The sequence below is a fragment of the Oncorhynchus clarkii genome, chromosome 28 (genome assembly GCF_045791955.1).
Source record: "Oncorhynchus clarkii lewisi isolate Uvic-CL-2024 chromosome 28, UVic_Ocla_1.0, whole genome shotgun sequence".
Taxonomy (NCBI): Eukaryota; Metazoa; Chordata; class Actinopteri; order Salmoniformes; family Salmonidae; genus Oncorhynchus; species Oncorhynchus clarkii.
In genome coordinates, this window is record NC_092174.1 from 26,317,623 (window position 1) to 26,343,107 (window position 25,485).

The window sequence follows — 25,485 nt, forward strand, 5'->3', positions numbered from 1 at the left end:
AGTCCATAATTTGCTTTCTAATAATCATGATCTTTTCCTCAAAGAAGTTCATGAATTTATCACTGCTGAAGTGAAAGCCATCCTCTCTTGGGGAATGCTGCTTTTTAGTTAGCTTTGCGACAGTATCAAAAATAAATTTTGGATTGTTCTTATTTTCCTCAATTAAGTTGGAAAAATAGGATGATCGAGCAGCAGTGAGTAAATTGAGTTCCTCAGTTAGGTGGTTAACTGATTTTTGTCCTCTGATGTCCTTGGGTAGGCTGAGGGAGTCTGGAAGGGCATCAAGGAATCTTTGTGTTGTCTGTGAATTTATAGCACAACTTTTGATGCTCCTTGGTTGGGGTCTGAGCAGATTATTTGTTGCAATTGCAAACGTAATAAAATGGTGGTCCGATAGTCCAGGATTATGAGGAAAAACATTAAGATCCATAACATTTATTCCATGGGACAAAACTAGGTCCAGAGTATGACTGTGACAGTGAGCAGGTCCAGAGACATGTTGGACAAAACCCACTGAGTCGATGATGGCTCCGAAAGCCCTTTGGAGTGGGTCTGTGGACTTTTCCATGTGAATATTAAAGTCACCAAAAATTAGAATATGATCTGCTATGACTACATGGTCCGATAATAATTCAGGGAACTCAATGAGGAACGCTGTACAGTGCCTTGCGAAAGTATTCGGCCCCCTTAAACTTTGCGACCTTTTGCCACATTTCAGGCTTCAAACATAAAGATATAAAACTGTATTTTTTTGTGAAGAATCAACAACAAGTGGGACACAATCATGAAGTGGAAAGACATTTATTGGATATTTCAAACTTTTTTAACAAATCAAAAACTGAAAAATTGGGCGTGCAAAATTATTCAGCCCCCTTAAGTTAATACTTTGTAGCGCCACCTTTTGCTGCGATTACAGCTGTAAGTCGCTTGGGGTATGTCTCTATCAGTTTTGCACATCGAGAGACTGAAATATTTTCCCATTCCTCCTTGCAAAACAGCTCGAGCTCAGTGAGGTTGGATGGAGAGCATTTGTGAACAGCAGTTTTCAGTTCTTTCCACAGATTCTCGATTGGATTCAGGTCTGGACTTTGACTTGGCCATTCTAACACCTGGATATGTTTATTTTTGAACCATTCCATTGTGGATTTTGCTTTATGTTTTGGATCATTGTCTTGTTGGAAGACAAATCTCCGTCCCAGTCGCAAAGTTCAAGGGGGCCGAATACTTTCGCAGGCACTGTATATGGCCCAGGAGGCCTGTAAACAGTAGCTATAAAAGTGATTGAGTAGGCTGCATAGATTTCATGACTAGAAGCTCAAAAGACGAAAACATCATTCTTTTTTTTGTAAATTAAAATTTGCTATCTTAAATGTTAGCATCACCTCCGCCTTTGCGGGATGCACGGGGGATATGGTCACTAGTGTAACCAGTAGGTGAGGCCTCATCTAACACAGTAAATTCATCAGGCTTAAGCCATGTTTCAGTCAGGCCAATCACATCAAGATTATGATCAGTGATTAGTTCATTGACTATAACTGCCTTTGAAGTAAGGTATCTAACATTAAGTAGCCCTATTTTGAGATAATAATAATAATGGCAGGATTGGAGGAGGTATTTATCCTAGTGAGATTGCTAAGGTGAACACCATGTTTAGATTTGCCCAACCTAGGTCGAGGCACAGACACGGTCTCAATGGGGATAGCTGAGCTGACTACGCTGACTGTGCTAGTGGCAGACTCCACTAAGCTGGCAGGCTGGCTAACAGCCTGCTGCCTGGCCTGCACCCTATTTCATTGAGGAGCTAGAGGAGTTAGAGCCCCTTCTATGTCAGCAGGCCAGGCTTGGTCCTGTTTGTGGGTGAGTCCCAGAAAGAGGGTCAATTATCTACAAATTCTATCTTTTGGGAGGGGCAGAAAACAGTTTTCCACCAGCGATTGAGTTGTGAGACTCTGCTGTAGAGCTCATCACTCCCCCTAACTGGGATGGGCCCAGAGACAATTACTCGATGCCGACAGATCTTTCTAGCTGATTTACACGCTGAAGCTATGTTGCGCTTGGTGACCTCTGACTGTTTCATCATAACAACGTTGGTGCCAACATGGATAAAAATATCTCTATGCTTTCTACACTCACCAGATTTAGCTTTAGCCAGCACCATCTTCAGATTAGCCTTAACCTCTTTGATCTCTAGGGGCGCTATTTCATTTTTGGATAAAAAACGTTCCCGTTTTAAGCGCGATATTTTGTCACCAAAAGATGCTCGACTATGCATATTCTTGACAGTTTTTGAAAGAAAACACTCTGAAGTTTCAGAATCTGCAAAGATATTGTCTGTAAGTGCCCCAGAACTCATTCTACAGGCGAAACCAAGATGATGCGTCAACCAGGAAATTAGCAGAATCTCTGAAGCTCTGTTTTCCATTGTCTCCTTATATGGCTGTGATTGCGCAAGGAATGAGCCTACACTTTCTGTCGTTCCCCCAAGGTGTTAGCAGCATTGTGACGTATTTGTAGGCATATCATTGGAAGATTGACCATAAGAGACTACATTTTCCAAGTGTCCGCCTGGTGTCCTGCGTGGAATTCGGTGCGCAAACGCCAGCTGCTTGTACTTTTCCATTTGATTGAGGGGAGAAACCATGCTTCCACGAACGATATATCATTGAAGAGATATGTGAAAAACACCTTGAGGATTAATTTCTAAACAACGTTTGCCATGTTTTCAGTCGATATTATGGAGTTAATTTGGAAAAAAGTTCGCGTTTTGAGGACTGAATTTTCGGGGTTTTTTTGGTAGCCAAATGTGATGTGCAAAACGGAGGTATTTCTAATACACAAAGAATCTTTTTGGGAAAAACTGAGCATCTGCTATCTAACTGAGAGTCTCCTCATTGAAAACATCCGAAGTTCTTCAAAGGTAAATGATTTTATTTGAAGGCTTTTATGTTTTTGTTGAAATCTTGCGTGCTGGATGGTAACGCTAATGCTAACGCTAAATGCTACGCGAGCTAGCCACTTTTACACAAATGATTGTTTTCCTATGGTTGAGAAGCATATTTTGAAAATCTGAGATGACAGTGTTGTTTACAAAAGGCTAAGCTTGAGAGATGGCATATTTATTTCATTTCATTTGCGATTTTCATGAATAGTTAACGTTGCGTTATGGTAATGAGCTTAGGTCTGTAAATAGAATCCCGGATCCGGGTTTGGTAGACGCAACAGGTTAACGTCGGTAGCCCTGCCCCCTGGTAAACAGTGTATGATCGCTGGATGATTCATTTTAAGTCTAATACTGCAGGTAATGGACTCGCCAATGACTTGGGTTTTCAATTTGTCAGAGCTAATGGTGGGAAGCTTCTGCGTCTCAGACCCCGTAACGGGAGGAGTAGAGACAAGAGAAGGCTCGGCCTCAGACTCCGACTCGCTGGAGAAAACCGGTTGAAAGTTTCTGTCGGCTGAATGAGCGACACCGGTTGAGCATTCCCACAGCATTTCCCTCCAGAAGCCATGAGAAAGTTGTCCGGCTGTGGGGACCGTGCGAGGGGATTTATACTAACGTTACTATCTGTACTTACTGGTGGCACAGACGTTGTTTCATCCTTTCCTACACTGAAATTACCCTTGCCTAACGATTGCATCTGAAGCTGGACTTGCAGCACAGCTATCCTCGCCGTAAGGCGATCATTCTCCTGTATATTATGAGTACAGCGACTGCAATTAGAAGGCATCATGTTAATGTTACTACTTAGCTTTGGCTGTTGAAGGTCCTGACGAACCACATCCAGATAATGCGTCCGGAGTGAAAAAGTTGAATGAAAAAAAAGTTGAGTGAGGGAAAAACTAAAAATATAAACGGTAATTAAAAAGTAAAAACCGTAAAGTTGTCAGGTAGCAAAGTAAGGTTGGCAACAAAATGCACAAAACGCAAAGCAACACGTAAACAAGTCTGCAAGTATGTACAGATGCTGTTTTCTACTGTGTAGTTTCACCACAGATAACTCTATTTCAGTCTTCAGAGCCTCTCTCTCAAGCTCTGTCCACTTGTTCAACTTGCAGACAAATGAATCTGTTCTATTTAATCTTCAGATACCCTAAAATGTAATTAAACTATAATATTCAATACGGAAAGAAGTATGTTCATTAGGAAAGCAATATTAGCAGGTGTGCGTCCTCTTCGTTGTGCGCGCATACACACATTTCCAAGTCTGTATATCAGTACTAAAACTCATTATTCTTCCTCGTTTTGGTAGAAACAAGCCTGAAACCTTGAACAAATACTGTTGACATCTAATGGAAGCCATAGGAATTGCAATATGGGAGCTGTATTTGGATATGCCCCTATACTTTCCATTGTAAGAGTATGGGTTCTCAAAAAAAACAATTCTGGTTTGTTAGGTTTGTTCGTTGGATTTCTTCGTACCATATCTATTGTGTTATAGTCTTCAACAATATTTGAACATTTATACAAACGTCAGAGTGTCTTCTGTCCAATGGTACCAATTATAGGCATATCCTGGCTTCAGGGTCTGAGCAACAGACAGTTTACTTTGGGCACGTCAATCAGACAGGAAGTGGAGAAAATTAGAACCTAGCCTGAAGAAGTTTTACATGTCTTACTCACGTCGGCCATAGAGAAGGAGAGTCCACCGTCCTTGGTAGCAGGCCGCGTTGGTGGCACTATGTTATCCTCAAAGAGGACGAAGAAGGTGTTTAGCTTGTCCGGAAGCAAGACCTCAGTGTCTGATATGTTGCTGGGGTTCCCTTTGTAGTCCGTGATTGTCTGTAGACCCTGCAACATACGTCTCATGTCTGAGACGTTGAATTGCGACTCCACTTTGTCTCTGTACTGATGTGTTTAATTGCCTTTCGGAGGGAATAACTACACTGTTTGTATTTGGCCATATTCCCAGTCATCTTGGTTAATAACCTCATTTTCACTTTTTCACCGCATTTTCAATTTTGGATAAATAGCGTACCCAATTTCAACTTCCTGCTACTCATGCCAAGAATATAAGATATGCATATTATTAGTAGATTTGGATAGAAAACACTCTGAAGTTTCTAAAACTGTTTGAATCATGTCTGTGAGTATAACATAACTTATGTAGCAGGCAAAACCCAGAGGACTAACCGTTCAGATTTTTCTTTTTAGGTCTCTGTCTGTTCAGTGAGTTCTCGTTGGCAAACAATATTTCTTAGGTACTGGTTTTCAGTTCCTACCGCTTCCACTGGATGTCACCAGTCTTTGGAATTTGGTTGAGGTTATTCATTTGTGCAATGAAGAAGTAGGCCATCCGATATCTGATGATAGACTTGCTTTGGCCAAGAAACACGAGCAATGGACATTTGACAGTTGGAAATCTGTCTTTTGTTCTGATGAGTCCACATTTAGGATTTTTGGTTCCAGCCGCCATGTCTTTGTGAGACGCCGAGTAAGTGAACGGATGATCTCAGCATGTGTGTTTCCCACCATGAAGCGGATGGTGATGGTGTGGGGGTGCTTTGCTGTTGACACTGGCAATGATTTATTTAGAATTTAAGACACACTTAACCAGCATGGCTACCACAGCATTCTGCAGCGATACGCTATCCCATCTGGTTTGCGCTTAGTGGGATTATCATTTGTTTTTCAACAGGACAACGACCCAACACACCTTCAGGCTAAAGGCTATTTGACAAAGAAGGAGAGTGATGGAGTGCTGCATCAGATGACCTGGCCTCCACAATCACCTGACCTCAACCCAATTGAGATGGTTTGGGATGAGTTGGACTGCAGAGTGAAGGAAAAGCAGCCAACAAGTGCTCAGCATATGTGCAAACTCCTTCAAGACTGTTGGAAAAGCATTCCAGGTGAAGCTGGTTGATAGAATGCCAAGAGTGTGCAAAGCTGTTATCAAGGCAAAGGGTGGCTACTTTTTTAAGAATCTCAAATATAAAATGTATTTTGATTTGTTTAACACTTTTTTTGGTTACTACACGATTCCATATGTGTTATTTTATCGTTTTGATGTCTTCAGTATTATTCTTCAATGTAGAAAATAGTGCAAATAAATTAAAACCCTTGAATGAGTAGGTGTGTCCAAACTTTTGACTGGTACTTTAAGTGTTTTTTTTCAAGCATATTCCGTCACACACTTGATTTAAAGCAATGATATTGTCTCCTTTGCGACAGACAGTAAGAAATAATACAAATGAACCAAGGAGTCCAAGTTAGCTTGGCGACAAACTCTGATGCACTGACATGCCCCCTAAGAAAATGTGTGACAATTTTTATTCATATAACTTTCAACATAAAAAGGACATGGCTTGTGAAGTTCCAGCTACAGAGAGTGTTGTAGACACTAGCAATGAGCCACAGTGCATTTGATGCTACTTTGCACTTAGAATTGAGGGTAAAAAAAGGTCAAACTAAGGGAAAAGGCATTTGTAAAAACTATGGCCTAGAGAAGGATTAGTCCGCCAAGATTGGGAACTGTGAAATCCAGTCACTGTGGAAATCTGTTTTACACCTCAGATGATCACCGGGGCAACATCAGATTGGCATGAACTACGTGTTCTAACGTTTTATTGAATCAGTCCACTTTTTTCCTACTGAATTTATGACCCAGAGGCCAGAGAGGAGGAAAAGGGATTGTATCTGTATGCAGTGCCTCTATACTTTTGGGGGCCCTAAGTGAGATATGTTCGGGGTCCCCCCCCCACCTCGCCGGCAAAACGTTTTGGTACTGCCCCCCTCTTGGCAGTGGATAGTTTTTTTGCCATGTTTTTGCCATTTTGCTTTGGGGAGTAGAGAAAATGTTGCAATTTTAAAGCTAATTTCCTGCAATTCCACACATTTTGCCATGACTTATGCTATGTTCATTCAAAATCTGAGTGACTAACAAAATAAATTGTAATAACTTAGCTGTGAGTCGGGAAGCAGGTGCAGGTGAAACGTTTAACAAAACAACAAAACCAGTAATGAGACAAGTCCATAAGGCTAGACAAGAACAATACCAACTGGTGAGAAAATGTAAGGGAGTGACATATAAAGGGGAGGAAATATTGAATGTAATGAAGTCCAGGTGTGAAACATAACGATTAACAGGTGCACGTAATCATGATGAATCTCAGGACTGGTGGTTAGTATTTTGGCAACGTCGTACGACGAAGGGGAGGAGAAGAAGATGTGACAGTGCCCCCCCCTGATGCTCGGCTCCAGCCGCAGGACGATGCCGACCAGAGGGACGACCCCGGGGAGCCGATCGGTCCAGGCGGCGAAGGTGAAAATCCCGGATGATGTTGGGGTCCCCTCAATGTCCGTGGGGGTGGTTTGGGGTGTGTCGTGGGGGACAGTATCAGCTGGAGGACCAGGAACCACCGGCCTGAGAAGGGAGACATGAAAAGAAGGTGAGATGCGATAGTGACTGGGTAGTTGTAACCTGCATGTTGACCCTTCAGATTACCTTGAACGGCCCCACAAACCAGGGGGCTCAGTTTCTTGCAGGGCAGGTGGAGTGGGAGGTTCCTGTTAGAGAGCCAGACGCAATCTCCAGGATGCAACACAGGGGTCTTAACGCCTGTCCCTTCTGACGATGCACGGTGTGCTGGAGTCTCACGTGTGCATCGCTCCACACCTCCTCCGCGCGCCAGAACCACTAATCTATCGCCAGAGCCGTGGTCTGGCCCAGGGTCAATGGGGCCAGAGCAGAAACTCAAAACGCAATGGAAGGTGTCAGCCCAGGGGAGGAGTGACGTAGAGAGTTCTGGGCGTACTCTACCCAGGGAAGGAATCGTGCCCACTCACCCTTCCGATCCTGACAGAGACTCCTCAGGAACCTCCCCTGCTCCTGGTTCATCCTCTCCCACCTGCCCATTGGACTGAGGCCGATACCCGGAAGTGAGGCTGACCGTGACCCCGAGCTTCTCCAAGAAGGCCATCCAAACTCGTGATGTGAATTGGGTGCCGCGGTCGGAGACAATTTCCTCCGGAAGGCCAAAATGCCGGAAGACCTGCTGGAAGAGTGCCTCAGTGACCTGGAGAGCAGTGGGGAGACCAGGAAGAGGGATTAATCCACAAGGCTTGGAAAATCTATCCACTACTACTAGAATGGTGGTGAAACCATCAGAGGGGGGAAGATCAGTTACAAAGTCAATGGACAGATGTGACCAAGGTCGCTGAGGCACGGGAAGCGGCAGGAGCGTCCCTGCTGGAACATTCCGGGGACTTGATTTGAGCACATACGGAACAGGAGTTGACATACCGAGTGACATCCTGCACAAAGGTGGGCCACCAGTACTTCTCAGCGATGGAGTAGATGGTGCGAGAAATACCTGGATGTCCAGCGACAACATCTGTGTGCCCAGGTCAGCAGCCAATCCCTTATCCCTGTGGGAATGTAGATGTGCTCAGGAGGACAATTCCGGCGTGCAGGCTCCCTCTCTAGAGCCTTGCGGATGTCCAAATCTACGTCCCAAACCACTGGACCCACGACTCGGGAGGATAGTATTATGGGTGCCCTCTGGACAGGAACCTTTCCTGAATTGTAGCTGCGGGATAGAGCATCGGCCTTGATGTTCTTAGAACCTGGGTGATAGCGTGAAGCGTGAAGTTGAACCTGGTGAAGAAAAGTGCCCACCTGGCTTGGTGCAGATTCAGTCTCCTCGCTGTCCGTATGTATTCTAGTTTCCGATGGTCGGTGGGGAGGACGAATGGTTCCTTGGCGCCCTCCAGCCAGTGTCTTCACTCCTCTAATACCAACTTCCCCTCCAGAAGCTCCCAATCACAGATGTTGTAATTCCTCTCTGGTGGACAGTTTCTTGGAGCATGGGATCTGGGTGTTTTAGCAAGGAGGCAGAAGTGAAACACCTCTTGAGGAGACAAAAGGCCTCATCGGCTGCTGGAGACCCCACCAACCTACGAGGACCACCCTTGAGGAGGGAGGTGAGAGGGGCGACAACGGCGCTGAAGTTCCTGATGAAGCGGCGGTAGAAATTGACAAACCCCAGAAACCATTGTAACCCCTTGATGGTGGTTGGGACTGGCCATGACCTTACCACATCTACCTTCTTGTCCTCCATCCTCACTCCCTGAGGGCTGATTTAGTAACCCAGGAAGGATACAGCCCTCTGGTGGAATTGGCACTTCTCCGCCTTGATGAACAGGTGATTGACCATGAGGCGTTTCAGGACTGCTCAAACGTGGGTGAAGTGATCTTTCAGGTTGGTCGAGAAGATCAGGATGTCATCGATGTATACAATCACCTGCCGTCCGAGCATGTCCCTGAACACCTCATTGACGAATGCCTGGAACAATGACGGAGCATTGGCTAAGCCAAAGGGCATAAGCAAATACTGGTGAGAAAACATATGGGAGTCACATATAAAGGGGAGGAAATAATGAAGATAATGAAGTCCAGGTGTGAATCATAATGATTAACAGGTGCGCGTAATGATGACTGGAAGGTGTGCGTAATGATGGATCCCAGGACCGGTGGTTAGTATTCTGGCGACGTCGTACGCCGGAGGGGAGATGCAGGAGAAGATGTGACATCAATGGGGCCCCCTGGAGCCCTACAACAAAGTTTAGATAGCTGGCTAGACTACCTTACCTAGCATTCCAAAAAATGTTAGCTGAGTGATTGACATAACAAGTGGAAAACTGCTGATGCGCTACTAAATTGCACCATGTGTATTCTACTTTTCCAACTCTCAACAGTAAGTTGAGACCCTAACTCAGTTCCTAAAAACTTTTGTTGGTTAGGGGCCCCCTACCGGCCGCAGGGCCCTATGCGCAGCGTGTAGTCTGAGTATAGGAAGAGGCGTCTGTCTGTCTGTGCGTCAACGTGTCATTGACTGGGTGTCTGTCCATCTTTGGTATCACCTCAGCCATTCCTATATTTACACCATATGAAGGCAATTCAGTTTATACTTTGGAACTGAGTTTGACCATTCAACTGACCATTCAACATTCAAGACCAATAGGGGGAGCTCATATCAGTCCTGTTTCACACATGTACACGTGTGTAATTTGTACATTTGTGTGGTGTGAAATTAAAAAGTATTTTTGCATGTCCCACTCCCCCTGAGACACACACAGAGACTGGGGTCACAGCCAGGTATTAACCATTGTTGACAACAACCCTGGAGCAATTTGGGTCTGCTCAAGGGCAGATTGACAGATTTTCAGTTTGGTTACGGTTACTGGCTCAACACTAACCTCTTGGCATTATACTGTAATTCACAACTTTTTATGAACACCAGTGGAGCCTCCTCAGAGGAGGAAGGGGAGGACCACCCTCCTCAGTAAATTTCATAAAAATACGTTTTATTTTTTGATAAAAATATACAAAATATACACACCAGATAATTGATTAAAACACACTTTTTTTGCAATGAAGGTCCACAGTAGCCTCAACAGCATTCTGAAGGGTGACACCATTGTGTAGCCAGAGGACAACTAGCTTTCGTCCTCCTCTGGGTAGATTGACTTCAATACAAAACCTAGGAGGCTCATGGTTCTAACCCCCTTCCGTAGACTTACACAGCAACTATAACAACTTCCGCATAGCTCTTGCAGCATGAACTGACATGTTGTCCACCCAATCAAAGGATCAGAGAATGACTCTAGTACTGAAACGCACAAGATACAGCTAGCTAGCACTGCAGTGTATGACATGTGGTGATTAGTTGACTTATAGAGAGAAAGACAATAGTTGAACAGTTTTGAACAAATTAATTTCTTCCATAATACCGTGGTTGAATGAAACCCGGACAGTTCTTTGGACTGCGGTGGTGAGTTGTGTTCCCGTGTCGCTGTTAGCTGGTCACTCTACCCCACAGTGATCCATAAAAATGGCTAACTACAATAAAGCCATCAGACAGGAAAGCTGACCCACTGGCCACTTTTTTTTATCCATAGCTATAGACAATAATACAATCATCCCATTGTATAATCAGCAGCACATTGATCCATGGCCATATAGCCTTTAGCAAATGTATTAGCCTTCCAGCACAAAATCTCACACTTAAAAGGACAAGACTTTAACAAACATTTGAAAAACACTTTTCTCTTCGAGAGAGAGAGGGAGTAATTTCTCTTCAGCCATTAAATGGATGTAGCCATAGGGAAATAAAACCTTAATGATGCAATTCTGATGAAATGATGAGTGTTTACTCATTTAATAGCACATATAAATTCACACACCACAACGAAACTTAGCGATTTCCTATTTTTCAAGAATGTATTGCACAGCAGAGATTCAACATTCCTGTGATAGCATAGGGGAAGCAAATATACATCTGGGTCTTAATCTTCATTATTAACCCTGATCTTCATTCAGTTACTTTTACTTGGCAATCTTGTCCTTTTTAGGCCACAAACAGGATGAAAGACTATTTTCTATATTTTGCAGAGAGAAAAAAAAACATAAAGCAAGAGTGCCAGAAAAAAACCTGATCCACTGTCTGCATGAAAGCCCCTATGAATGTTTGTGTATGTATGTGTCCTATGATTACATGTCCTGTTTGAAACATATCAACTCGCAGCAGGGATGAGAAATAGTCCTATTCGGTGTCGGCAGAAAGTGACATTGAATGTTCAGATAGCTACACACAGCCGGAAATCACAGTCTCAGGCTGATATGCATCATATGAAAGAAATATAATTAATAGTTTTCATCTCAGTGCACACCATTTCGTGACCACAGTGACACAGTTGTACTCCATGTGGATTATTATAATACTCCATTGGGTTAGCATTCACAGTTATTGATCCTGTGACTAATAATTAGCACTGTAACAAACCAATAGGACAATGCTGAAATGAGTGACACCGCATATGAATTAGTAGATACACAGTAATTAAAACATCTGTCTATCTTCTTATTTGTATCTTCTTATTCTGTCTATCTTCTTATTCTCTCTATTATTCCATGGACTAGCATCCTCAGCTGTTTTCACACTATTTTGATGAATAGTTTTAACAATGAAGAATCACAACAGGGTTATGCTAAGGCTCGGGCTATGTGATTGATGCCTCATGAACAAATGGGTAGATACAGAGACAAATTAAATATGTAACGCTCCAGGTCAGATACGTATGAACGGTGAGCTGTAACACACTTGCTTATTCATTGGATGGCACCGGGAGGGGCCGCCGGCATGGCGTGGTATGTGCCCCGAAAGAAGTACATTCTGCTTGCAGGGCTTGGATTTTATGTTGAAAGTTATTTCTAGGTCCACCAAAGGTCACAGGCTGCATAGTTTAGCAGCTGGTTTGCATCTGACTCCTTCTGTATTCTGCACACCCCGTGACAGTCCCCATTCTGAGCCTGGGACCCACGACACTGTGACTGTGACCATGGCTGTGACATTCATTCATCCATCCAGACAGAGGCAAAGCCAGAGAAAGGGTACCTCTTCTACACCCGAGCTAGGATAGTCCAGGGTAGCTCTATCTTTCTCATTACAGCTGAGCTAGAATGGGTCTCTCTCTCTCTCTCTCTCTCTCTCTCTCTCTCTCTCTCTCTCTCTCTCTCTCTCTCTCTCTCTCTCTCTCTCTCTCTCTCTCTCTCTCTCTCTATTACAGCTGAGCTAGGATGGTCAAGGGGGTTTTGAATGTTGTTGTATTGTCTTATACAGGGGACCCCTTAGTAATAGACCCATCCAATCCACCAAAATGATGGTCTTTGGAGAGCAGGTTGGAATGAGTGCATGCAGTATTTCCCTGTGTATTTGGAGCTAGTGCTTAGCCCAATTAACTTAACTTAAATAGAAATCCCTTGACATGTAACGAGGTAGATATTGTGTCCTAATGTGCGAAGACAACACAGTGAAAAGTGTTGGCAGATCTTTACTGTCACATTCATAAATGGAAAAAGAGCAAATATTACATGAATCCAGGTTTTAGTAGGTATTTAAGTACATTAGCTAAAAATAGTAGCAAATAAACAACTATATTTATATATATATTTTTTTGTGCATTTCTTAACCGGTTTGTCATTCATTCATTCATTTCAACACCTCATATATTTAACACATCACTGTCATTAACATGAATTGATTGAGCAAATAATTATCAATTCAATGTCAGATAAGATGTGAAAATTAAATATTCCTTCATTTACATTTAATTTGCTTCTGCATTTTTGGCACATCATAACACAATCAAATGCAGAAAATACATTACCCATTTATGTTCCTTTTATTGCATTACCCAGAGCTGTTCCCTATTTCTGGAAATGAGAATTCCATAAACACATTGATACTACTGTAACTCCTACATTATATGCCACTCACTCCAACTCCAATATCATCATATATGAAATAACCAGAGTGATATCCTATTTGTTGTTTGGTCAATTGGATCTGTGTCCAGCTTTAGCTTGACTACAAGACATAGCTCAGTTATAATACTCCCATGGCTGTACCCATATACTACAGTATGTTGGAGGGAGTGCCTATGGAAGCAGTGAAGGAGCAGCCTTCACATGTCTCTGGCTCTCTGACTGAGATTGCCCTGCATTCCTCTGGGGATAATCCTTGACCTTGTTGTGAAATTGAAGTGCAGCGTCAGAATACAAATTATTCTCTCTCTCCCTCCCTTCCTCCCTCTCTCCCTACCTCCGATGGGGGTATAAAAAAAAAAGAACGAAACAGGACTTAAGTAATGCTCTGATTTGAAACCATCTATTGGAGCGATCTGTACATTAAGCCGATGGGCAGAGGAGGAGGAGTGCCTGTAGATGAGAGTAGCGATGGAGAAGACATCCTGAACGGTTTCCTGTACTGGGACCTATACAGCACAGCACGGAAAGGGGGAAACTGTAATCTGGTTGTCTAAAGCACATTTGGGTGTGGGTTGAACCATGTACCTTTACTACGTTTGGGTGTGGGTTGAACCATGCACCTTTATTACTTTTGGGTGTGGGTTGAACCATGTACCTTTATTACGTTTGGGTGTGGGTTGAACCATGCACCTTTATTACTTTTGGGTGTGGGTTGAACCATGCACCTTTATTACGTTTGGGTGTGGGTTGAACCATGCACCTTTATTACTTTTGGGTGTGGGTTGAACCATGCACCTTTACTACGTTTGGGTGTGGGTTGAACCATGTAGCTTTACTACGTTTGGGTGTGGGTTGAACCATGTACGTTTACTACATTTGGGTGTGGGTTGAACCATGTACCTTTACTATGTTTGCGTGTGGGTTGAACCATGTACCTTTACTATGTTTGGGTGTGGGTTGAACCATGTACCTTTACTATGTTTGGGTGTGGGTTGAACCATGTAGCTTTACTATGTTTGGGTGTGGGTTGAACCATGTACCTTTACTACGTTTGGGTGTGGGTTGAACCATGTACCTTTACTACATTTGGGTGTGGGTTGAACCATGTACCTTTACTACGTTTGGGTGTGGGTTGAACCATGTACCTTTATTACGTTTGGGTGTGGGTTGAACCATGTACCTTTACTACGTTTGGGTGTGGGTTGAACCATGTACCTTTACTACGTTTGGGTGTGGGTTGAACCATGTACCTTTACTATGTTTGGGTGTGGGTTGAACCATGTACCTTTACTGGAACATATGGAACAGAAAATGACACTATCTACCTTCACTAATGGTTTTAGAGGAGGGTGTGAACTGTCCTCTCAGATCAACCTTTCCTGCAGTCAAATGACCTAGTGGCCTTATGGGTGGAATATTATTAATATTTGTTAAAATTTTTCCAATGGAAAGCCAAACAAAATAAAAAGGGCCTATTTCTGTAATGAATATGAACTCGGAATGCAGAAATGATTAAATATTAAAGCATTGGACCTCTCACTAAAGGCTTCAGTCATACAAAAGCCATACTTAAATGCAAATTGCTTCTCTAGCAGATTAGTAAGAATGGCTCACCTGTGTTCAAGAAAGGCCCTTTTCCCCTTTATTCAGATTACAACCTCTCACTTTCTGTTATTAGAAAATGTAATAATGTCTAAAATATTGCTATTTTTAAATATAGTAATTGATTAAAAATATATTATTTTTGGATAAAACATTTAGAAAAGTATAATCTTTGTCAACTCTATCATAAATGGAACTGGGGGAGTTATGTCACACATGCAATTAACAAAAATACATGGAATGGTCTGCTTTAGCCAAATTTAAAACCAACTGATTGCAGAATTATTGCAAAAATGGAGGAGGCAAATTGAAGGGTGAGAAGGTATGGAACTTGTCTGTCGGCTCTGCATTAAATACCAAAATTGATTAAAGAAAATTGTGGTAAATAAAAAAGTATACCAGTGTCATTTATGGACCAAACATTTGGCAGCTGCGCCATACAGGTTGCAAAATAGTTGGGAAGAGATTTTCGATGAACCAATTCCATGGCACATAGTTTATGAACTGATACACAAAACGACGCCGGATTCGAAACTTCTAGTTTTTAAATTATTATACCAAATTCTTGCAACCAATATAATGTTATATGCACTACATGACCAAAAGTATGTGGACACCTGCTCGTCGAACATCTCATTCCAAGATCATGGGCATTGGAGTTGGTCCCCCTTTGCTGCTATAACAGCCTCAACTCTTCTGGGAAGGCTTTCCACTAGATGTTAGAACATTGCTGTTGGGACTTGTTTCCATTCAGCCACAAGAGCATTAGTGAGGTCGGGCACTGATGTTAGGTGATTAGGCCTGGCTCACAGTCGACATTCCAATTCATCCCAAAGTTGTTTGATGGGGTTGTCATGCTGGAACAGGAAAGTGCGTTCCCCAAAATATCGCCACAAAGTTGGAAGCACAGAATCGTCTAAAATGTCATTATATTCTGTAGCATTAAGATTTTCCTTCACTGGAACTAAGGGGCCTTAACCAATCCATGAAAATCAGTCCCAGACCATTATTCCTCCTCCACCAAACTTTACAATTGACACTATGCATTTGGGCAAGTAACGTTCTCCTGGCATCTGCCAAACCCAGATTAGTCCGTTGGACTGCCAGATGGTGAAGCGTGATTCATCACTCCAGAGTCCAGTGGTGGCGAGCTTTACACCACTCCAGCCGAAACTTGGCATTGCGCTTGGTGATCGGCCATGGAAACCCATTTCATGAAGCTCCCGACAAACACTTCCTGAAGCATGGAGGAGGAGGTGTGATGGTGTGAGGATGCTTTGCTGGTGACAATTGTGATTTATTTAGAATTCAAGGAACACTTAACCAGCATGGCTACCACAGCATTCTGCAGCGATACGCCATCCCATCTGACCAAGAAGGATAGTGATGGAGTGCTGTATCAGAAGACCTGGCCTCCACAATCACCTGACCTCAACCCAATTGAGATGGTTTGGGATGAGTTGGACCGCAGAGTGAAGGAAAAGTAGCCAACAAGTGCTCAACATATGTGGTAACTCCTTCAAGACTGTTGGAAAAGTAATCCAGGTGAAGCTGGTTGAGAGAATTCCAAGAGTGTGCAAAGCTGTCATCAGGGTCAAGAATGGCTACAATGAAGAATTCATTGTTTTGATGTCTTCACTATTATTCTATAATGTAGAAAATAGTAAAAAAAATAAAGAAAAACCCTTGAATGAGTTGGTGTGTTCAAACTTTTGACTGGTACTCTACTTTTGTATTTATAGTGTATTTGGGGATACAACCATCTCAGCTATGCAGATTTTGCTGTGAAGAGACAGAATCATTAGATCACTTGTTTTGGTACTGCCATATGTAGCTTGCTTTTGGTCACAGGTTCAGGAATGGCTGAAGAATTGCAACATTTACCTGGAGCTAACTCTGCAAATGTCACGACTTCCATCGAAGTTGTTCCCTCTCCTTGTTCGGCGGTCGACGTCACCGGCTTTCTAGCCGCCACCGATCCATGTTTCATTTTTCCTTTTGTATTGTCTGTTTACACACCTGGTTCCCATCTCATAATTATGTTCCTTATTTAACCCTCTGGTTTCCCTTTCTGTTTTGTGTATTCCAGTGTGTCGGATTTTGAGTCCTGTTTTGTCCTTGTATGGAACGGGATTTTGTTACGTTTTGGATTGAGTATATCAGTGATTGTTACTCTTATCTGTGTCCTGCGCCTGACTCCTTCGCTATCTTTTAGATAGACTCTGACAGCAAATATAACTGCTGGGTGATTTAACAAGTAATAGTCAATCGATCAATAATAGAATAATACTCTTAGCAAAGGTGTTTATCTTTCCTTTACAATCTGTAGAAACTATGAGAATAGAAAGGTTCAGAACTATCACAGAAGGTTCAGAAACATCACAGCAGAGTTGAAAAATATATGGCAATTAGAAATCAAAACGGGATGGTCTTCAGGGATAGATGGGACGGCTTGAGGGTAACTGAAGGGTGGGACTATAAATAGACAAACAAAAGAAGATAACTAATGTAAAATATACTGTGTCCGTAAAATGTGTATATATATATATATATATAAGCTGGAAGTAGAAGCTTATGTATTGTTGTCCATTTGTTTACTCCAATTATGGGAGAGGTGGTAGGGCTATAACAAAATAATCAAGAAGGAAAATATATTGAAAATCTATATATAATTCAAATAATATACTGTATATAGTTACGCAAAAATATATGGGGGATTGGAAATGACGCAGGCAATTATATTGATAGAAGCCACACTCTTTCTGAAATATTAAGGTTGATATACCCACTAAAAATATATACATATATGTTTATATATATAATTTCATAATTAATAAACATATTATTTTTTTACGGCGAAAAAATTGTGTTTCTATGTCAAAAAGTTTTGTTATATTCCACTCTACTGTGATGTATATAAAGTGTAATAAATATTGTCATGCAAACTCGATATTGAATACATTTCAACTCAATTATTTTCTGTAAGCCCATAACCATGTGTGTGAGGTGTATACTTTTGTTTCAAAGTAGATTTGTTTAATAAGACTACCAAGAAACACTGTGTGACCCTTATTTAGCCCACTGCAGTAAAATGTTAAAGCAGAAAGCTTATATCATATCAACTCAGAGCAAATCTTGATCATTACTAGGTCATCAAAGCGACTAGCTAGTATGTCAGTCTGCTTTTGGCATGAGCCTCCATTGTTTGGTAAAGCGCAAGGCATAACAATATTTTTTCATTGAATGAGTGAGTCACCTTCAACCACATCTGTTTCTGCGTTTCTGAGGTTAAATCTGAATGTTAACACGCAAAAAAGACACCACAATATAAAAAACTGATGTCTGAAATTGAAAACCTCAATGTTAAAGGATGCTAAACCAAATCTGACTCAGCTATAGCTAAGCACTTTACCGCTACTTCCTAGGAAATTTAAATATAATTTACTTTAAAGGAATTGTTGGATATGTGAGTTAGCTAGTCATAGGGCTAGGGTCAGTCGGTTATATCTGAAGTATTTCTCCTGTCTTATCCCGTGTCCTGTGTGAATTTAAGTATGCTCTCTCTAATTCTCTCTTTGTCTCTCTTTCTTTCTCTCTTTCTCTCATTCTTTCTCTCGGAGGAGGAGGACCTGAGCCCTAGGACCATGCCTCAGGACTACCTGGCCTGATGACTCCTTGCTGTCCCCAGTCCACCTGGCCATGCTGCTGCTCCAGTTTTAACTGTTCTGCCTGCGGTTATGGAACCCTGACCTGTTCACCGGATGTACTACCTGTCCCAGACCTGCTGTTTTAAACTCTCTAGAGACAGCAGGAGCGGTAGAGATACTCTGAATGATCGGCTATGAAAAGCCAACTGACATTTACTCCTGAGGTGCTGACCTGTTGCACCCTCAACAACCACTGTGATTATTATTATTTGACCCTGCTGGTCATCTATGAGCATTTTAACATCTTGGCCATGTTCTGTTATAATCTCCACCCGGCACAGCCAGAAGAAGACTGGCCACCCCTCAAAGCCTGGTTCCTCTCTAGATTTCTTCCTAGGTCCTGGCTTTCTAGGGAAACACCTTTTAGAGTCCATGCCCTGATGAATTGAGGCTGTTCTTAGTGAAAAAGGGGGTGGAACTCAATATTAGGAAGGTGTTCCTTATGTTTTGTTTCCTAATGAAGTTGTAATAATTAATATATCTGTGATAAGACGTGCAATAAGCGAACACAGAGCAGTTACCAGTTACAAGTCAGGGAATAATTACCTCAACCTCAAAAGACCAACGATTTTCGTGGCAGGACTTCCCAGCCAACTACCGTCTAATTAGGCTGAACTCATGAGGCGTGTCCAATCCACCTGTGTCCAATCCACCGTACAGAAAAGCATGGCCAATTGTTTCCCCCCGTGTATTCATCAGGTTATACTGTAGGTGACAGGGCGACATGTGGTGTGGACTAAAACAGCATAAAACACGATGTATCACAAAGCATGATCAAAATCAGTAGCCAGCTACATCAATTTTGAGAAATAGTTTGGTAGATTTTTGGGATCATATTAACCAGTTATCTACCTTTAAGTAGCTAGCTATAGTTAGCTGGTAACTTGCTAGCTAGTTAGCTCTCATGCCAATACCAAGACCTTCTAAACTAATATCTAGCTCGGACATATTAAGTTATTTCTGAATGATAGTTAACATGGCTAGCACATATCATGCTTTAAGACATTATGCTAGCTAGCTATCCCCAGATAATGTGTGGTAACTTAACTTAATGTGTGGTAACTTATTGCATCTGCATGCTACTTGCTGCATTCTCCCTGGTGCACTTGCTCATTCCTGGGCTGGCTGCTCATTCTAAATAGTATGATCTAATCTGTTCAAAACCACTGTGCAGCAGTGGTCATTCAGCTTTTGACATACAAAATTGAAATGAGTGTATTTATGCTGTTGTTCAAAGGCACAGATTGCTTTATTTTTCTTCTCAAAGAAACTACCGCTAGTTCCAAAACTTGGCATCATATTTCTGTCATGCTGCTTTGTTGACAACTCTAACCACCTCGCGACCCGGGTATTCAGACAATCAGTGGCTGCCACTGTGACTGATGTGTCTGTGACAGTAGCATCCAGATATGTTATGTGCATGATAGCTATAGCAGTAGTTAGTGTGACACCCTTCCATCTCTCTGTCCTCCTCCTCACATGTTTTTCTTCTCACCCCTACTTCCCACAGTCCCTTGTGACCAGTATACATACACATCCCCTGAAGGCAGAGCCCTGCTGACTGAGTGTCCTTCCTCTTACTAGGTCAGTTAGCTCCTCTCTGGACTGCTGTACACTCCAGAACCAGGCAGATAACAGCTGGCTGTAGCTGATCGATATGTGCTTGATGACCTTTTGACCTTGGTGAGGAGGACATGAGATATTCTGAATATCTGTTTAATGCCCTTTGAATATTGACCAGAAAACTGAAGTACACTCATGCATCTCTACTCGTATTTACTGTAAACGAACATTTACAACAAACTGAAAATAAATTAAGCATGAAATACATATTCCTCCTCTTGGTAGAACAAGATACAATCAAATGTTGGTCAATAGCTACTTTTCTTGTAAAAGTGGTTGTTATTCATAAGAAACTATGCTGAGTTTGAGGAATCAAGAAATAAAGAGACAATCGTTAGCTTCAAAATTAGCATTTTATTCGGATTGTTGGGGTCAGATGTATCATTTGTATTCCAGTACATACGATTATCCACAAAGCTTCAGACAAAAACCTTTCCCAGTCTTAAAGCTGATTCAGTAATTAGTGCCAACGGTGGGTACCACAACACCCCACCCACACCCTTTTTTTGGTACAAATTCAAACAGTTGTGCTGACAAGATAGCAATTTTTTCTTTTTTTTTGTTCCGTTGTTTCTTCATTTTTTACAAAATACTTTCTTAACTTATCTTCTACACATGTAATGTCACCTGGTTTTAATTTTTTTGCTTTGTAAATAACATTTTTTCATAATTTTTGTTATCGTGAAAAGATAAAAACATGCAAAACCTTTAATTTGTAGTCCAAATTATACATTTACAAGTTCAGAACTTTTTGCACTGCTTCATAGACTACATCAAAAGAAAAAAAGAAAAAAAACATTATGTACACATTTTCTTTACAGTAAAGAAAAAGTTGAAAGTACCAGATGATGACCAAGGCAAATGAAGTGTACATGGATTAGAAGAAAATAAACAGTTGCTGTTTTTGTAAAGTACTACACCACTTCAGAAAAAAGAAAAAAACGTATTCCGCTACAAAAGTATCATTTATGACTCCCTTTATTTGCAACCAGCTGCATAAGTTATATGTTTTAGTGAAAAAAGTCCAAAATTCTAGCATACTGTACAGTGCTGTTCTCAGTTGTTTCTCCCCATCCAGGTTAACAAAGGATCCTTCATCATCTCTTCCTCTTGGTAATCACTTAAATAATCATTGTCCAACAAACAGCAGTATTGTGTAACCAAAAAAGCATGTAGAAGCATACCATAGTTTAACATACTTAATGTTTTGAAATCACTCCAAAAGTCAGTACCATTAAAGCCTTGAACATAAAACTAATCATTCAGATCCCCAAAAAATGTACAAAAAGGCACATTATATCCCAGTGCTTCTGTACTGTGAAATTCAAGTGTAACTGAGCGCTCTCAATATCAACGATCCAAACAGTGACAGTTCACCAATGTTCCCTCCCCTTCTCCAAAACCATGGACCACATTTCAGCGTATGCCTAAGCCTTCAACAAGCATATGTATGCGTAGACTACAACAATAAGCCTAGATTGGTTGTTTTTGAAAATATTTTGAAATTATGCTGTAATTTTTTGTACTTTTCTGTCATTGTTCCTGTCACCACTCGGTCAGGGGAATATCGGTAATCAGAACCTGTCCACGTCCATCGAGAGGAAAACAAAATATATTTTCTACTTTCCTGGGTTCACCATTCTTTGTCAACTTGTTTTTTTGTAGGTCTTGTCTCCTAGTCATCGCTCCCTCCGTACATGTCTGCCAGTTTTCTGAAGCGAGGGCCCCAGTCGTTGAGGTAATCGTAGTCCTGGTCCCCTCCGCTGCTGGAGGAGTTGAGGGAGCTTAGGGAGCCAGCTGTGGAACCACTGCCCTCGTAGTCAAACACCAGCAGGGAGTCGTAGGGCGGGGCTGTGGGGTCGTTGTCTGCTGCCTTTAGTCCCTGGATGGACAGGAGGAAATAAAAAAACACGGTAAAATGAGTGAGGAGTTTAAGGCAATCCAGTCCACCACGACAGACCCAGTCCCTGTCTGACTACAGCTACAAGATGCCATTCACATTCACAGACATGTTCTTATCCCCCACTTCCACCTACACAGGCTAATATTAGACACATTATCTTTGTTTTCCTCCCTTCTACATGATCAGACAATCAGGTCCGGCTCTAACTGTCCGTCTGCAGCACAGCATTTTGGCTGTGATTCTCCCTGATGTTTCTGGTATTCAGGATTATCTAGAACTTGATCAAATGCTGAGATTGAGCATGACCAAATGCCTCAGCTCACTGGAAGGCTGCCACTGATGAGCTGGCCCTCCATCCTCAACCCTCCTTCACTCCCCTCTCCACAGGCGCTGCCTGAGGGGCTTGTAGCGCTGAGAGGAGGAGATCACTGTTGTGGCACTGACAATATGGTAGCTTTCGCCACCACATTCTGGACCATGATGTAGTACTACATACCCCCTCCATTTCATGTGTTTAAGTTTTGCCCTAAAACTATGAATGAGGACTGGGGAACGGTGAAGAAGTGCAGAGCAGTGTGTGTGTGTGTGTGTGTGTGTGTGTGTGTGTGTGTGTGTGCGCGCGTGTGTGTGTGTACAGTATATGTATTTGTTCCAGTGCGTGTGTTCCAGAAGGTAGGTTGGGATTGGGGGGGTTTCCAATTTGAAGACTGTACTTAACATTCCCAGAAACTCTCATTGCCGCGTGAGATGTCCTTATGGGTTGCTATTGTTTTCATAGCCCATTCCTGGATGTATGTAACTGCATTCCTCCTCCTCTTCTGAGGAGGAGAAGCGAGAAGGATCGGAGGACCAATGCGCAGCGTGGTAAGTGTCCATAACGTTTATTATAAGATATCAACTGAACACTATGAAATATAAAACAATAAACGTGAACATGAACGAAAACCGAATGAGTACCGTGTGGCAACAAACACACACACGGAAAACAAACACCCCCCAACTCAAAAGTGAAACCCAGGCTACCTAAGTATGATTCTCAATCAGAGACAACTAACGACACCTGCCTCTGATTGAGAACCATACTAGGCTGAACTCAAAACCCCAACATAGAAAAGCACACATAGACTGCCCACCCCAACTCACGCCCTGACCATACTAAATAAAGACAAAACAAAAGAAATAAAGGTCAGAATGTGACAATATATTGCTTATCTATCATTGGAGATGTGCTCTGGCCATGAACTGCATTGGGTTCAGGCCTGAATCCGATCTCTTATCACTGCCACTAAAATCTAACAAATAATAACCGAATTAAAAGAAACCAAGCACAACACAGAGTCACGACCAAGCCCCTAGGCTCATTAGAAACATGTCAGATATGTATTGGAGCTCTTTCATTTTGTTGTTACAACACCACTACCACTTTCTCTCATGCTCTCTGTCTCTCGGTCTCTCTCGCTCTCTGTCTCTCGCGCTCTCTGTCTCTTGGTCTCTCTCACTCTCTGTCTCTCGCTCTCTCAAATAAAGGATAGATTGAAACAAAGTGCCTCGACGCTTAGTGATTATTTTCCACTTGTTAGCCTTCACTAAATGTTTGCTCAGGGCTGTGGCGCTGATCATTTGGTGGGAAATATGACAGAGAGATCGTTCATTACAATTACTGCCATCACTGGTCCGGTGGATAGAGCCCCATCCGGCATAACCACCACCCCACTGGCAGTGTGACAAAGTAAGCCAATCACAAAGCTTCATCCTCCTAATTCCACTAAGATTGAATCATCCACTGTGTGAGAGAGACAATAGTCCATTTTAAGAAAACATTGTGCTGTCCTGTCTTTCCTTGTCTACCCTGACTTTGTCTTCTGTTCCACTGCTCACAATACAGGTCTCTGATTGAATTGAATAACATCCTATTCAGAGATTTCAGAGAATGCCTGCTTCGCCTGGTTCACCAACTACTTCTCAGACACAGTTCAGTGTGTCAAATCGGAGGGCCTGTTGTCCGGACCTCTGGCAGTCTCGGGCCACTCTTTTCTCTGTATACATCAATGATGTCGCTCTTGCTGCTGGTGATTCTCTGATCTACCACTACGCAGACGACACCATTCTGTATACTTCTGGCCCTTCTTTTGACATTATGTTAACCAACCTCCAGATGAGCTTCAATGGCAAACAACTCTCCTTCCATGGCCTCCAACTGCTCTTAAATGCAAGTAAAACTAAATGCATGCTGTTCAACTGATCCCTGCCCACCCGTCCAGCATCACTACTCTTGACGGTTCTGACTTAGAATATGTGGACAACTACAAATACCTAGGTGTCTGGTTAGACTGTAAACTCTCCTTCCAGACTTACATTAAGCATCTCCAATCCAAAATTAAATCTAGAATCAGCTTCCTATTTCGCAAATAAAGCATCCTTCACTCATGCTGCCAAACATACCCTTGTAAAACTGACCATCCTACCAATTCTTGACTTTGGCGATGTCATTTACAAAATAGCCTCCAACACTCTACTCAGCAAATTGGATGCAGTCTATCACAGTGCCATTCATTTTGTCACCAAAGCCCCATATACTACCCACCACTGCGACCTGTATGCTCTCGTTTGCCGGTCCTCGCTTCATATTCGTCGCCAAACCCACTGGCTCCAGGTCATCTATAAGTCTTTGCTAGGTAAAGCCCCACCTTATCTCAGCTCACTGGTTACCATAGCAGCAGCCACCCATAGCATAGGCTCCAGCAGGTATATTTCACTGGTCACTCCCAAAGCCGATTCCTCCTTCGGCCACCTTTGCTTCCAGTTCTCTGCTGCCAATGACTGGAACGAACTGCAAAAATCACTGAAGCTGGAGACTCATATCTCCCTCACTAGCTTTAAGCACCAGCTGTCAGAGCAGCTCACAGATTACTGCACCTGTACATAGACCATCTGTAAATAGCCCATCCAACTACCTCATCCTCATCCCCATACTGTTATTTATTTGATTTATTTTGCTCCATTGCACCCCAGTATCTCTACTTGCACACTCATCTTCTGCACATCTATCACTCCTTTGTTTAATTGCTATATTGTAATTATTTCGCCACTATGGCCTATTTATTGCATTACCTCCCTTATCCTACCTCATTTGCACACACTGGATATATACTTTTTCTATTGTATTATTGACTTTATCTTTGTTTATTCCATGTGTAACCAACCATGTGTTGTTGTTCTTGTTGCATTGCTTTGCTTTATCTTGGCCAGGTCGCAGTTGTAAATGAGAACTTGTTGTCAACTAGCCTACCTGGTTAAATAAAGGATAAATAAAAAAATTTGCAGTAGCAAGTTTCTCTGTTCATTTCACCAGTTGAAATGTTGAATGGAAAAACTTTCCCCC

At 42.2% G+C, this 25,485-nt stretch overlaps 1 protein-coding gene across 1 annotated transcript in view; it reads right to left on the reverse strand.

The window, feature by feature from the left end:
• Window positions 1–20,534: 20,534 nt before the first annotated feature.
• The window catches only part of LOC139387447 (cadherin-2-like), a 111,529-nt gene continuing 106,578 nt past the window's right edge, over window positions 20,535–25,485 (reverse strand). Inside the window, exon 16 of the mRNA XM_071133630.1 lies at window positions 20,535–22,082. Within this exon, the coding sequence (XP_070989731.1) occupies window positions 21,876–22,082 (207 nt within the window). The 3' untranslated portion in view covers window positions 20,535–21,875. The remainder of the gene's footprint in view (window positions 22,083–25,485) is intronic.